The sequence below is a fragment of the Passer domesticus genome, chromosome 10 (assembly GCF_036417665.1).
Source record: "Passer domesticus isolate bPasDom1 chromosome 10, bPasDom1.hap1, whole genome shotgun sequence".
NCBI lineage: Eukaryota > Metazoa > Chordata > Aves > Passeriformes > Passeridae > Passer > Passer domesticus.
In genome coordinates, this window is record NC_087483.1 from 34,447,251 (window position 1) to 34,463,220 (window position 15,970).

At 43.0% G+C, this 15,970-nt stretch overlaps 1 protein-coding gene across 3 annotated transcripts in view; it reads right to left on the reverse strand.

The window, feature by feature from the left end:
• Window positions 1-277: 277 nt before the first annotated feature.
• The window catches only part of ESYT3 (extended synaptotagmin 3), a 43,830-nt gene continuing 28,137 nt past the window's right edge, over window positions 278-15,970 (reverse strand). For all 3 annotated transcript variants that reach the window (XM_064435115.1, XM_064435116.1, XM_064435114.1), the window contains 16 exons: window positions 13,719-13,839; window positions 12,612-12,785; window positions 11,992-12,074; window positions 11,527-11,575; window positions 10,806-10,895; window positions 9,882-9,944; window positions 9,719-9,787; window positions 8,484-8,549; window positions 7,105-7,191; window positions 6,117-6,266; window positions 5,162-5,595; window positions 4,680-4,769; window positions 4,035-4,166; window positions 2,628-2,733; window positions 1,998-2,047; window positions 278-1,104 (listed from right to left, as the gene is read on the reverse strand). In XM_064435115.1, the coding sequence (XP_064291185.1) occupies window positions 1,068-1,104; window positions 1,998-2,047; window positions 2,628-2,733; window positions 4,035-4,166; window positions 4,680-4,769; window positions 5,162-5,595; window positions 6,117-6,266; window positions 7,105-7,191; window positions 8,484-8,549; window positions 9,719-9,787; window positions 9,882-9,944; window positions 10,806-10,895; window positions 11,527-11,575; window positions 11,992-12,074; window positions 12,612-12,785; window positions 13,719-13,839 (1,801 nt within the window). In that variant the 3' untranslated portion in view covers window positions 278-1,067. The remainder of the gene's footprint in view (window positions 1,105-1,997; window positions 2,048-2,627; window positions 2,734-4,034; window positions 4,167-4,679; window positions 4,770-5,161; window positions 5,596-6,116; window positions 6,267-7,104; window positions 7,192-8,483; window positions 8,550-9,718; window positions 9,788-9,881; window positions 9,945-10,805; window positions 10,896-11,526; window positions 11,576-11,991; window positions 12,075-12,611; window positions 12,786-13,718; window positions 13,840-15,970) is intronic.

Here is a 15,970-nt window from a genome sequence, read left to right on the forward strand (position 1 = left end):
TGAAGTAAAGATGCCCTTACTGCCATAGCCATCACACTTACACAAATGCTCAGTCTTGGTTTTCTGGAGAGCCTCTTTTAAAATGTTCACATTTCCAGATCAGTTTGAGATGGGAACACATTGTTACTCAGAGAGTATTCTCTCTGATTATGGACTGAGGCAGACTGGATTAATGTAATCTAGGCCAAAAATACTTGAAATTTGCTTCAGGCAATGGTTTGGAGTTACCATCGTTGTATTTCAAAAGTCAGTTTTAGAAAGGATTAGATCAAGTCTCTTGTGCAAGACAATTACAAGTTTATTGTACAGAAACAAGTACACCAAGCTTCCAAAAATATTTTGCCTCAATATTATTAAAGCTTAGTTTACAAAAGTTTGCTGTTCCTCAGATAGAATCTGGGTTTACAAGATTTTGAAATGTACTGTAACAAAGGACAAAACCAGTTAAGGCGTCACAAACTAAAACCTTAATGACATCTTGGTAAGGTCATCTCCCTGCTTTTGGAAGCTCATTATTTACATACCTGCAGCCACAGTCAGCTAAGGTACTTCTGAACAGTGGACTACCAACTTCCAGTTTCTCAAAAAAAAAAAAGCTGTTAAAGAGTTTCTCTTTTAAAAGATTCTGTAGCCATATGGCTGAAGAATACTGTTTCAAAATGTATTCTTTTCAAAGTACACCACTGCCATGTTAAAACAACATAAACAAGTTCCTAGAGCCATCAGGCTGCCAAGCAGAGTAATGACACTTGGCTGACAGTCTAAAATCTCCCCAGGTACAACCCTTCTTTAAGAGAGGTTTCACACTGAGACGTCCTTTGAGGGGGGGTTTGCTAGAAATAGCAAAAATAAAGGACTTACTCTTTAAGGACAAATTATTCCCTGTGTGGGGGAAAATATGTTTAACTTCAGTGAGAACTAATCCCTGAATAGGATCATTAAATTTGCATGTCCTGAGCTGGAGCCTGCTTCAGATTTGCAATGACAGTGCAAAACATGTTAATTACAAGAGGTATGTACATCCATATGAAGTTGAAAAATTAGTAACTTATATACATGAGAAGAAATCAGATTTTCTTGCGTCTGCTCCTTGTCAGCTCATACCTGCAAGACAGACACCATAATTACCATAGTTGTATAGTAATTCTTAACATTTTTAACTGGCACAATAGAGAAAACCTGGGCTGCCTTCTTGCTTCTGCTTCACAGGCAGCACAGCAAAGGAGGCTCCAGAGATGGCCTCAAACTTCAGCTCTTCACCAGAAACTTTGGGTGCATCCTTTTTTCCTCTTCCCATAATTGCCCTGAGACACACACACAAGCTGGCCAAGGAAATGTGGTTTTCCTATTGGAATATTGGCTCACTGCCTGTGCAGATGGCAAGCTCCTGGACTACCCACACTGCATTCCTCAGGCTCCACTGAAGGAGAAAGAAGGAAGAACTCCTGCCATTTACTAAAGACACAGAAGTGAAAAAAAACACCCAAGCCTGGTTCTCTGTTCTCCTCAGACCAGGAACACACAAACCTCAGAACCACAATGAACGTATAAGCAAAACTATAAGTGGCTTATTATAATAGTTTCTATAAATGCTTTGTAATTAAAGTTTTATCATACATATATATTGCTGATCAGAGTATTTAGTTAAGGTCTTTATTCAAGTTAAAATTTGTTGCAAGGTTACTTTAATAAACAAAATTATTTTACTTATGTGCCCCTGTGGCTTTTATGGCAACTTTAAATATGCTGAGGACTATAATTGACACAGGCATCTCATTAAATCTGTCTCACAGGGCAGGCACTGCACAGCCAGTGGATTAACACACAATTTAGATAGAACTACCAGATTAGCTCAAATTAGTCCTGCATTTGCAGGTCAAATATTCTTCTTGCTCACCCAAACACAGCCCAGTTACCAGCACTCACTCCCACAGCAGTCATGCAAGCTCCCAGCAAAGCAGTGGGCAGGGTTTGGAAGCATGGAGATGAGAACTTACCATTGGGCAAAACCTTTTATTAAATCCTCCCGGGACAAGTCAATGCGCACCTTTAAAAAGCAAATTTTATTTGTTTGTAGGTTATTCAGCATATAAATTGATTAGCTAAGCTACCACTCCACCCAAGTCAGACCCACTTTCCAGCTGTGGAGCTGCAGCTCAGGCTTGAGGAAAAATGGAGCTTCCCACATTCCCAGGATAGTGTAGGCGTGAACCAGCTCTGTTTCCTATAGCACTACTTGGAAATTTATCTGTCACTGAAGAAGCAATTGCAGTTTACTTTTCACAGAATCAAAGCTGTTCACAGAAAGTCAAAGCAGTGTTGGCAAATTGTGAGGTTTAGTCCCAATGCCTTTCTCAGCTCCGTGTTTGTGCTCTTGGAGCTGCTCCCCACAAAGGCATTACCAGGGCTCAGGAACCAAGGCTTACTTCAGGAGCACCCTTCTAAAATGAGACCACGCAGCTCCCACATGGATACAGCCTCATTTGAGATTAAAATTTGGCAGCAAAAGATTGTTTCCAGATTGCCAGTCCTGTTATTGAGAATTAGTTACTGAAGCCATTGGATTTTGGGAATAGCCCACAGTGTTCAGCTCTGTTATATCTGTAGTGGAGATTCTTTAAACTTACTTTCCCCAGCTCCTTCCTCTCCTGTGAAATGAATGGCCTGCTGTTTTTCACTGCAATGTCCAGTGTCCTTTTCTTGACATTTTCCAAAGATTCAAAAAATTCAAACCTTGAAATAAAGTTTAAAAAGAAGAGACTTAAGGCAAAAACTAAAATCCTGTGAGCACCATTGGGCAGAATATAGTGACAGAGTACAGCATCAATGGCCAGGATTTTTAACAGGGAAGGAACACACAGAAAAGGCAGTTCTAGAGTAAGGTTTTATCCACATTGCAGAAAACATCTTCCAGGCCTCATGAAAGATGACAACACTGTGTTCAGACTGTCCACCATGCCAGCGGGAAGGAGGAAAACTTGCATCCATGATGAAATGCCATTTAACATAATTTTCCCCCCTCCATGGAAGATCAGCATGTTTTCCATGCAATGTTCATTACTCAAGAGGAAATAGTCATGAGCCAACCCCCCAAGTTCACAGAGCAGCCTTGCACCACACCAAGAACAGACAAAGGCTGAAACCTGTGGCAATTAAATTCTTAATGGCTCTGACTCAAGCCTCTGGCACACATGGCTAATGTCAAGTGAGTTTTGTCCATGCTAAATCACTCCTATTCTGCCCACCTGAATAGCTTTTCCTCAAGTCAGAGCTGAGAAACAGGTAATGTGTTTTGGAGCTAAGCATTATCTTTAATTGAGGATGTACAGGATATGTCAGTACTGAGGATGGGGAAAAGGAGATGCTCTTCCCAGCTGCTGGGATGGCACTAAATCAGTGCAGTTACTTAAGAAGAGGCATAAGCAGAATCCTCAGCTTTGATGTTTTGAGTGTTAAGAAGAAATATTTAAAAATATTTTCTCCATTTCTGACTTACACAGAAAGGACATAACACAGGGAAAATATAAGCCACCCAGGATCATCCAATTCACATATTTAATCTATACCTTCCTCTAATTATGGGATTAAAACCACCTCTCAAAAGATCTCTACTTCTAAGAGTTACTGTGATTGGGTTATGCAAAATACATTCCATTTCAGTGGCAGAGCTGTGACACTGTCAGCAAAGAGGTGGGAGCATTTTACCCTGCTCCCACCAGGCCTTGATGACAACATCCCCCTGTGTGCCCAAAGGGGGCACAAAAGGCTCTGCTCTTCTGCCTTGGACCTTTGGAAAGATGTCAGAATAAGCATCAGGCAAAGCAGTGTGAACAGAGCAGTAGGCTCTGGGAGGTACCTGAATGGGCAGATTGCAGGAGAATGTCAGTTTGCAAAGAAGCAAATGCAGCCTGGGGGCAGGGAAGGGGCAGGAAAGGGGCAGGGAAGAAGGTGCCCTTCTTCCAGGGGACTTGCAACACCACAGGCAAAGATCATAACTATTCCAACCATAATAACAATAATTTACATTTTCTTACTTTTCATCATATTGGGGGTTCAGAGTTTTTTTCTTAACAGAAGTCTTCTTCCTGCTTGTCCATCTTCTGTCTGGAAGCAGGTATATACGAACATATGGATCGACTCCACGATTGGAAGTGGGTACCAAGTTTCTGTTGAAAGAAAAAGACAAGCAAGGCAGGTTCTCTCACTGTGTGTTTTAATACCTTGGCTCTCTTGGCATCAGACCAACCCTTCACATGCCAAAAACATTCACTCCAGGAGTTGGAACACAAGCAAATAAAACTTTAAGATTGTTTAGTTAAAATCTTTACTCCTGAGGATGTGGCCACTTATTGGGGTTCCTAAATTAACTATTACACATTCAGTCATAGATATCAATCCTTGTCACAATGCCTATCCCAACACCCCAAGACAAACACCAGTTGTCAGTGCTGTCCAGAGGAAATTTTGGGTGGGTGACAGTGGCAGCACCTCTACTGCAGTGAGCACAACTCGCTGGGTTCTCTCCCTGACCTGCTGCTGGCACTGACCAGAGAGGCTGCACAGCTGGAAGCCAGCCAGTGCTAAGGCATCTCCTGCTGCACGTGGCTCTGCTCCAGCTTTGCTGGATGGCTGACAGAGCTCAGAGAGCTCTTCCCTCTGTGAGCCATCTCAAGCATTACCTGCAGCCGTTGACCAGCACGACGAGGCTCTGCCGGATGGAAGCGTAGCGCACGGTCAGCTGGATCTCCCCCAGAGGCATCTCAGTCCCACTGCAAGACATTGCACAGTCAAGGCTTTTAAACACATTCAGGGCTTTAAGCAGCCAGAGGTGCCCATCAAGAGTTTAGTTTATTACAGAAGTGGGATGTTCAGACTTTGAAATCCTGTTGCTAAATGAGTGTTGAGAAGCTCTTCAACAATATAAAACCAACACACGCAGCACTCTTAGGAAAGCCATAGAGTGAATACTTTCCCTTTATATCTGCTCTGACAGTGCCCTGTAATTTACCTGGCTGTTGACTGGAATACCTAGGTCAATTCTTTGTAAGGTGACTTGAGACCCAACACCCAAAGTGATTTAGCAGCCTTGAATTCACCCCTATGCAACAGTAACACCTAAACTTTCCCAAGAGAAGAACAATTCAGCTGGAAGAACACCTACTTATGAATGTCCAGATTGCTGCTACTTAATTCAAAGCAGGAAGAAGGCAGGGATCCCAGTGAAGTGACACTGGGTGCCACCCTCATTTCCTGCAGGACAGGCAGTGTGGGCACGGCCACGGCCCCACTGGGTAGTGCTGATGGTGGGCCATGCTCTGGATTTTGCTTGCCCTCTGCTTCATCAAGGTCAGACACAATTTCACAAGGTACAGGGGCTCCTGAACTGTCTTTAGCAACCAGGTCTTCTCCACTGTCCTTTTTTGGCAGAGATTCAAGTGCTGCAGAGTCTTTGCTCATGGGAGGTACTTTTGAGACTTGTGGAGAGGAAAACTTCTGCTGGTTTCCAGCCTTCTCCGTGACACGCACAGGACCTAGCTTTGAGGCATTGACACCAGCCTTGACTCTTTGTGGATCAGGTTCTTCAACATTCAGTGCCTAAAAATCACAAGGGAAGACAGTGAGTGCTGCTCCCACAGCACTGGGGTGAATGCCAGCATTACCACCCAGAAGGAAATTTCACCACAAAACTGTAACAGCAGGACTCTGCCATTAGAGATGAAAGGGGGCCCTGGGATTCACTGTGCTGTTCTCTCCTCTTATCCTACTGTGTTTGTACTGAGCAGTGTATAAACACTGATCCAGAGCACAGTGAGGAAACAACTCCTAAGCATCAAGCAGTGCTGATTTCCCCAGCTTAGATTTTCTGTCCAGCTCTTTATTGTTGTGAGAAAATTTTCAGCCATGGCATTGCACTTAGTTTTATGAAGCCTCAGGGATACCTCTCAACTCCACCATACACTCCTAATTTCACTTAAATACCTTGTCACACTTCTACTTTCTACTCAACTGTGAAGCAAAGCTGCCTTTCTTCATGCCCACCTTTCATCTCTTTTGCCTGGTTACAAACGGATGTTTCTGCAGAGGAAACTGAGTGAATGTGGGAAAGAACAACTCACCCGCAGTACAAGTTTCATCTTAATGAAGCTGTCTGAACTGGAATGGTCCAGCTGGAATCCCTGATCCAGAGTCATGTTTGGGTCCTTAAGTAAGTGGGAGAGACACACCACGGAAGTTCCCAGGGCACTATCCCGCTCCTTGTCTTTTATCTGGGGGATGGAAGAAAACAAAGCTTGCAAACTGGGAAGTGTACCACTGGGAATGCAAAAGCAAAGCAAGAAGGTATTTCAGGCAGAAGCCAAAATTAGCTTATTTGTTTCAGTATGGTAACATCCAAATGGGTGATGCCATTATTTCAGGAGTGTAACAAGTTAGTGCATTTGGAGTAAAAATCCCATCTTTTCCCATCTTTATCTATACAGAGAAAGAACTGCTTTAGCAGAAAAATCATGCCCTGAGATTTACTTGATTTTTTTTGCCCACTTTGGGGACAATGTCCTAAGCAACTGAGATGGCAACTGTTCTAAGTCTTTACATATATTTTAGGTAAATATGTTTAGCCTATTTAACCTCAATACACCTTCCAAGTTCAATTCCTTTCTGTATCCAAGTGACCAGCCACAGAACTGGCTGTGGCTGCAGGGCTGCTATTCAGAGACAGGGTTGCTTAACAAGCCAGAACACAGAGGTGAAGAGGTAGGGCTCTGGTTGAGAATCATGAAGGCTGTAATTTCTGACAGCAAAATATTGATGTCTTTACTACACACAGACCTGTATGAAATGTCCTTTCCACTTTATATATCCCACATTTTGAACTAAGATACTGCACATTACATGATGCTAGAACAAAGGTAGATACCAAAAAAGGGAGATACCACAACTACCTAATACAGAATTGTCTGTGCAACATATGCTTCTTCCACCTTTCAGTAGGAGGAACCCAGTATGTGACAATCCCACACAGAAACAACCAGCACTGAGCTCCACAGAAGAGGTTTCTTCCTACAGATGTGCAGTTGGTCTTCAAAGGAAAGGCTTTTCTCTCACCTCAATGTGGAGTGACTGGGAATGAGCACTGTGGACAAAGAAGGTGAAAGCCTGGCCCCACTTGGGATCTTTGCTGAAATTGCAGGTCTGCAACAAGAACATGCATTAGCTTAGTCTCTGAGAAGCGAAGAATCCATGACATTGATCAGCAGAGAGGGCCATGGTGACCCTCAGTGATGCTACACCCCAGCTGTATAGAGGGAGTGGAAACTCCAGGTCAGAAGCACATGGAAGTGAAGTCTCTGGCAAAACCAGAACAAGTTCTTTGGGGTGTGGAAATGCCAAAGAACAAGTCTGGTGAGCTGCAGTTGGCCCCACCAGCAGCCTGCCTCACCTGCAGCGAGGCACCGCTCCCTCCCTCCCACCTTCCCACCCAGGGAGAGCCAGAGCACTGCTTCCAGCCTGCAGCACTCTGAGCCAGCTCCCAAAGCTCCAGTGAGCTGGCAGACAAGGGCAGGAAAGCTGGAGAGGCAGTTTCAGGGCTGTAGAACTTGTGGGAAGAGTAGGAGGGCACAGCCTCAGCACCATCCATTTCAAAGAGCATGGAAAGCACCCATGGGGGCTGTGGCTGCTCTGTGAACCAGCTGTCCCTGCCAGGCCAGGAGTGCTGGCAGCAAGTGGGAAGGAGCAGGGAAAGCCTGGAAGCCTGACCTAGCTTATGAGAGGCAGGTGATGTGGTAGGGAAAGGGAAAGCCACAAAAGGTAAAAATGCAAGTAGAACCCCATTTCTGGGTGGAGGGAACAAAGGAAAATAGGTGCCAGTCCTGTATGCTCATGTGTAACCAACAGGATTCATTCTTATTATGGGAGTCCAAAAGAACAAAGGGCTAATCCACATCCAGCTGCAGGACAGTGAACATGGCAGCTACTGGGAGAGCAGAGCTCAACTGTGGCTCACACTCATGAGGCAAAAGCAATTCTTAAATAATGAGAAAGGAACTGGAAGTGAAGTGGAGGAGAAGCAGATCCATCTTGTCTGGGTTTAAAACCAAAATAACAAAACAAAACAGTAAAACTGTGATAGACAGGAGCCAGGAAAGACTCTGAGGAAGGAATAAAAGCCAGCTTGATGCAAATGACACCCTGCTCTAAGAAACCATGAGCTGGATTGGAGATTTATAGAAATAGAGTGTCTGAGCCAAGATGAACTCTTGGACACAGGCATGGAACTACATGTGTACAGAAGCTGAACAGACACCCTCCACCACCACAACTCGATGACACAGTGGTTCCAGTCTGAGGCTCTGCAGCTATCACTACAGGTACAGCTCTTCACATCAGCTTCACAAGAAGTCCTTTCCTTCCTAGGGGCTACTTGGGGGCAGTCACCCATAGGATGGAAAACATCTAATGAAAGCAGAAGAATAAAACAGCCTCACCTTACTCTTCTGAGTCTTGTTCCCAACTGTGAGCAGGACAAAGGAGGAAGGTTCTCGCTCCATCTTCTGTCATTTAATACAAGAAAGAAAGAAGAAGGCAGAAAAAACATTAAGAAATTTATAGTTTTCAGAAAGCAATATCAAACCACTACTCTTACGTGAAGTAAGTTGCTGGAAAGCTGATAGTATTTTCTGGATGTAACACACAGGAAAGCCTCCAGCAATAACACAGCAGTCTTACTCTCCACCATCAAGAATACACATTTAAGCCAAAGCTTTATGTATATAGATTTCAACAGGTGAGCAGTTAAAAATTTGTCAGAAGCTGGGAGGAAACAGAGAGGAAAGCTGAAGGCTCAGTGGGAAATCTTGATCTTTCCTGACTGAACCAGGACTCTCAGAATTGGTTTCCAAGGCTCAGGACTTGCTCCAAAGCAGCTGGAAGTGAGTCCTTGGCATCAAGTAACAATTCTGTCTGGAAGCAACAATACTGAATCTCTTGCACCTCTTTGCACTAATGCTATAGAAGTTAAGGCTGAGAATCTGGTCTTGGCACAAAACTATATAAGAAGTGCACACAGTCAGGTCCAGAATTAAGGATTACTGACTGTGATGTGTATCACAGTGCTGGTAACTCATCTAAATTGTAAAGATGCTATCTAGGAGAGGAGCTACTTGGAGAGAATGGGTAGCTTTCTCCATAGCTCAGAGCTGTACTTTTGAGTAGCCTGTTACAGGGAGAAAGACATTCTTCCCTGTACCTGCCATTTACATCACAGTAGCAAAATGCAGTATTTGGGGGAAAAAGTAAACAGAAGCTATGAGAGAGAAGGTATGAATGAGAGCCAAGTGGGGAGAAATCTGGTGGTCAGGTCTCCAGTGGATAGGAAAATTAGCACAAATGAGCATATTCCTCCCTGCTCAATGTCAAGCTGGAACAGATCAGCAAGGGAAGAAAGAGCAGCAGCAGCAAGGATATTATGACTTAGTCTGATGTCTGGAGGCTCTCTTTTACATAAGAAAGAAAGACAACCACACACACAAATAAACATTTCCATGTTGCATTCCCACTTTGGCCTCCTAGACTTTCACTGTGACTTTCAATCACAATTTTGAACCCCTGCTCACTTAGATTCTGACAGTGGAGAGATTATTTCTTTTTAACCACTGCCAGTTTCAGTTCCTATAATCCAGAACCTTGTTTTGCAAGTGTGGGAGAAGAATATAAATTTTACCTTGAGGTACTTGTTATTTTTGATCTTCTTTGTTCCACATTCACCATTTGAATACTCCAAGTGGTTTTTCTGAATTGGTGAAAGGGTATTTAAAACAGTTAATTTGTTGGTTTTTAACAAAGGAGGTTAGGAGTGAAGGCTGCTGCAGGGGGTTTGTACTTACGGGGAGGTTGAAGGCACTGTCCAAGTAGACAATCAGAATTGCTGTAGACAGACCCTTCTTATCCTGTAAAGGCAGGGAAAGATAAAACAAATCAAAACACAAAGTAGTCATGGTCACCCACCAAGGACAATGCAAAACATTGCGAAATTCCAAGGGCAGCTTCTGAAGGCTGAGCAGCTCTCTGTCTTTCTCCTAAAACTTGCAATTTAGAGGAGCCCAAGTCAACACAGCATGATAGTTCAAAGCAGACCAGTAAGAAGATGTGTAACTCTTTTCAATTCCCTGCCTTTAATGTTTGTCAATCTCAGTGCAGAATTGGTTGGGTTCCCCAGTACAGCAAGACACCTAAAAACATGTTCAACCACAGACATCAACATGAATCCAGTGTCAGCAGAACAAAGCCTGGGAACAATTTTATTAACTTCAGTGGAATTCAAATGGTTTTGCTTGGTTATGAAGAAACAGCCTCATTGGGAGATGGGCTTCATCCAAGCAATTCTGCTGGACAAACTACACACCATTTGGAAACAGACCCCCACCAAGCACCACTGCTGGGTATTTGCCTATGACTAGTACAGATTATTTCAGGGGTCCAGGATCCTACACAAATCCTAGATGAAGAGGGAGGAAAAAAATTGTGAAAGAAAAGTGGCCTGAGAAGCCACTTTGCAGTGAGTCAAACAAAGGTTTGCTAATTCAAGCAAAAAGAGCTGCCAGATTTGAGTTACTCCTGAATTACCAAGAGACCTGGGGCAAGCCAATGCCCTTCCTCTGCAGGAGTGGCAGGGAGGGAATCACATCAAAACTTTGCCAGACAAAAATAAACTCCTGCGAGTTTGCCTGGGGTTTCTAATTTTACACACTCCTTTGCTGATGACTGGACAGGGATCAGAGCACCTGAATCCTTTAAGCAAATACACTCACCTCATGCAGCTTTTCTTGGTCGTTTACTAGTGAAAGCCACTCCAGTTTTAAATGCAAGTGTCCACTTGTCGTCTTACTTAAGGGGAACCACTACATGGAAATAACAAACAGCAACTTGAGAACTGACAGAGCAGCTTTTATATATGTGGTGCACACTCTGAGGCTTGCACACAATAGACAACATGAATTTTACTCCAAGCACCTTAGCTTGCATTTTTGACACTTGGACTGTAGCACGTCCACCTACTTAGGTACAAGGCAGGAGAAAATTAAAATAAGATGCTCATGAACAGGTAAAGCATGTGGATATTTCCAACCAGCAGCAGCACAAGACAGGCACCCTGGCATTGTTTGTAGAGTGCTGGGTTGCAGGGTAAACCACAGTAAGGTCAGATAATTTCTTCCCTTGGCCAACAGGCTTTTTCACCAAACTTTATCTGCAGCTTTGTACACAACATTTGGTACACATGGGACACAAGGTATCAACAAGATACCCCACTGCTGGCTCAGCATAACCTCAGGGCTCTCTGGGGTTACCAGCCTGCTGTAAAGATTGTTGTGTTGGCTACTTTGGTATCATCTTTCTGTGAAAATACCACAGTGCAAGTGTGCAAGGAAGCTTTAAGTACAAAGAAACACTGAAGCAGCAGACGAGAAGCACAAATGAGTGCATGTAGGCATGCAGCACCAGCCACATTTAGAAATAAGCTGAGATCTTTACCTCATCAACGGTTCTGTCATTCATTACATCCACTAGGCTTATCAGCAAGCTGAAAGAGAAAAAGCAAACATTTCAATATTGAGGCATACAGCACACACCACCCAAAAAGACCACTCTCAAGCCCCACTCTCAAGAAGTTTCCAAATAAAAACTTCTCCACATTACCTGTGTGTGGTGTGTGCAGGAACTCATTTATATTCCTGAATTCTCCCCCTTGAAATATTTCCAAAACTAAAATAAATTTGAAGTAAATCTCAAGTAACTATGACTTCTAATGGCTTCCCAGGATTCCCTCCCTGCAGGATGTAACCATGTCCAACATTAGTTACACTAGGAACTAATTATGTGGTATTAATATCTGGGCAAAGGGAATCAATTCCAACAGTATTAAACTTCCAGTATGAGTAATTCAGATGTCCCACAGCAGAGGCTACTGGACCCTGATCAAAGGTCTTGCTAATTTACCTGCCCATAAAGTCATCTTTGTCTGGATCTTCATCATACAAATCCACTTCTAGGTCCTGACCAGGCACTTCATGAACAACAAACTGGACGAGAAAGAGGTATTGATTAAAAATAAAAAGCATTCACATATGTATATTCAGGCTCAGGCTGTGGACAAGAACATGGCACTTGACAACTGTCTAACACATGAGGGACATTCCCTGTTCTTTCTTATGGTTAAATGCATAACAAATACAATTGATTAGAGGTGAAAATGTTTCACAGTGTTTGCTTCTTTTTGAGCTACAAGTTAAACCCCTCAAACTGGTATCCCTAATAAGCAGAGAGGAATCAATGCTAGAGCAGCCTGCAGCTGCACAGACTGATGCATTGATTGGTATTTAAAGCAGTGCTTTGCACCTCCTCCAAAAACCCACACATGTAAATCAGATCAACCTGAATGACATTTCAAGTTTACAATGTAAATTTTAACTTGGTTAAGGGACACAAATGCCTCAACCAAGAAACAGGGAAGTCCACCTGCCCCAGTGCAGTCAGCTAAAGACAAGGTCCTGCAAGCACAGGGATGTAAATGGAATGGCTGTGTATCCTACAGATGGGAAGATCAAAAGGTTCAGTACCTCAAATGTCTCATTCCAAATGGGATTAAGATCTCTGGAGACTGTCTTGCTTCGATACTGCACGGTGCCCACGCGGAGGAGAGCGTACGGATCAGACTTCCCCCTGATGGCACCAAGGAAATTGTCTTTCTGGACAAGGTTTTCAGCTTCTAAGAGATGAACCCTTATTACTCCCTGGATAAAATAAGATACAGAATTGGTCATGAAAATGCAATCTTTGGATAATTATAATATGCTGCCTCCTAAACCTGTTTATTTCAGGCAGCAAGGGTAGTCACCGTGACAGTTCTGCAAAGACACCTAGTTCGATGCATTACATTTCCAATGACAGCTGTAATAAAGCACTTCTTCCACCATTTGCTTAGAGGGGGAAAAGAAAGCCCCCTTAAAGAGATGTAAAATTCAATCTAGATAACTGAATAGGAAATATTATTTATTTTTAAATCAGAAATATACATATGGACACAGCATTACAGCCACAGTCAAATCAAGTGTAAAGATCAACTCCCACTGACTGAAGGAGGAACTAAGCACTCACTGGCAGGTTCTTATTTTATTGCACAGGAGCCATTCCACTTCAATTTAGTGATGCAAGTTTGCAACAGGGAGCATGCTTTTGTCACTCATTTATACTTATCCTCATTAGTAAGTGTATTAGGAGATTGAAGACCTGGATATGTTGAGTATTTAGGATTTTTTTTTTTTCTGTAGCAAAGGTATGTCATCCTCCAAGTTCCCTATTTACACCTCTTCACAGCATTAGTAAAAATATTAAATAGCATGACACTTGCTGCTTATGTATTTATCCTCTCATTTGCATATACCACAAATCTGCAGTTACAGACTAAAGGCTGAATTGGTAAATGAGCTCAGACTCCTTATGACTTGTAGAGAAGGTAGGAATTCCCAGTGCTCGTGTGTCTCTCTCTCAAATGATGAACTATGCAACACTGCTTTTATATTTCTGAAATACTACCTACTGAAAACCCACAGTTCAGGCTGAATTAGCTGCTGCAGCATCCAAAGACACCAAGCTTGGATGCATCCACGTGGTGGCAGCTGCACACTCAGGTAGATAAACACTATGTCACTGAAAAAACAACTCACCTGGGGGATAGGGAACCTCAAGTGGGCAATGTTCATATTCTTTTTCAGAGGCACTGTGATCCTGTTGGGTAGCACCAGCCGTGCAGCAATGAAGTCTTGAATTAGTGAGTCTGACATTACACTGCAGGTGGGGGAGAAAGGCAACCTCAATCTCCACCATCAGTCACAACTCAGAAGAGGCAAGCAAGCAGAAGAAATGGGCATTGCAAAGTGAGTGGTGTGGCCTAGCTCCCCCCACAATATTGTCAAGAATTAGAACAGGACAACCAGGGAAATGGTTGAGTCACCATCCCTGGAAGCATTTAAAAGACCTGTAAAAGTGCTTAGGCACATAGTTCAGTGATGGGCTTGGCAGTATTAGGTTAATGGTTGGACTTGGTGATCTATAAAGATCTTTTCCAAAGTTTATGATTGTATGAAAGAGCTGCAGAATGGCCATTCAACTTCAGTTTAGTGGTGCAGGTTTGCAATAGGAGCATCCCTGTTGCAGGGTGTGAATTTGGCTCACAATTGTAAATGATGAAAGGGAGCTCAGGCTGTGTGAAATCTTCATGCACACACCCAAACATGTCAAACCCAATTGCCTTCTGGGTTTCCTTAGGAATGACACCAGAGATGGACAAGGGGAGAAGGGAATCAGGAAATTTCAGCATTTCACAGGGGGCTCAAGGCCTCGAGCTAGTTTGTTTTTAGACTTAGAAATGTCCACAGCACACACTGCTGCCTACTCTTGGACACCTGCTGAGACCTTTTCACAAAACTGAAGCGGACAGAAACATTAAAAAAAAAAAGCCAAGCTAATTTCCCAGATGAGCTTCTGAATCTTGGCAAATTTTGCACTAAGAAGGAAAATTTCATTTGAAGTAACTGGAGATCACATTGGCTGAATTAAGGACACTATTTTGGAGTTCAAGGAACTTTCCAGCCTAATTACAACTTGCACATTTTTAGTTTTTCAGTTCAAATCTTTGCTTTACAGCTGCTCTTTTTGTAAGGCAGGTACAAGAAGTATATGGCTATCACAGATGTCCAAGTACTCTCCTGATGATTAATGAGAGGATTTCAAACCACCACTACAACCTGGTGTAAGCAAAAAATAATATTAAGAGGAAAACCCAAGAGCATCAATTATCTGAAAGATTCATCCTCTTGATAGATCTAATGCTTATGACTGTGTAACAAAATTGTCCCAATTCACAGAGGAGGCTGGATTGGCATATAAAAAACATAAGGAAAGTCTTCTACTCCACATGGTAAACCAGAAACCTTGGTCAGGCTCTTGGCTCTCCTGTAAAAAAAACCCCACAGGAATGCCACAGAATTGTCCCCTCTCTCAAGTCTCAGGGTACACCCAACTAAACACAGCTTGTATGTGAGGACAGATGACTGCATCCAGTTTCTTTGCTATCTTAAGTGAGCCAAATTCATTTGTCAGGGAGGGCTCTTGTTCAACCTGTACTTCAGCCCATTCATGGTCAGGCATGTTTTGCTCCTAGCTTTCATTGCACTGCTGAGGAACAAGCAAAGGTTTCTGTGTGCAAATCCCTGTGGGAGAACCAGGCAGTAAAAATTTAGGACACCAAATTTGCACTTAATTATATGAGAGGCTGTAGGCTGGAACACCTACAGGCCTTCTCCCTGCAAGGATTAGGGAAACCAAGTTAGAAAACAGATTAATTCCTCTGATAAAAACTGGAGCTCTCAGGCTAAACTGCAGGGCAAAAGGCCACTCAGGCCTCAAATTAAGAGAAAAAGGAAACTTCCTCTCATTCAACATCAAAAGCCTTCAGAAGATCTTTAATGCATGAACTGGCATCTAAAGTGGCCAGACTCTTCCTATGATTCTGCAAACCATGAGCTGCAGGGGAGCAGAGAGGAACAGAAGTGTGCAATTGCAGTGAAAGGGACAATGGCAATGGCTGCGTAACCCCATGTATCTTCCTCTTGTGCAACAGAATTTTCTTCTTACACTAAAGAACAAGGACAAACTGCACCCCCAATCTGGTGAAACAGTTTGAAACAATACTGAAACCCACTAAGATTTTCATCCTTGCTGTACAAGTTTTATGTATGTCATACTAACCCAAGAGGCACTGGAGAAGAGCTACAGCTAAAGGGTGAGCAGATTACACAGAAACTTTTCTTCTTATAAATCTGGTGCAGTTCTCTTTATCATGGATTGTACTTGAGTTTTTCAGAGGGACTGCAACTCTCTGATACCTTGCCTTTTTACACTTTACTGTAAAGAAAAA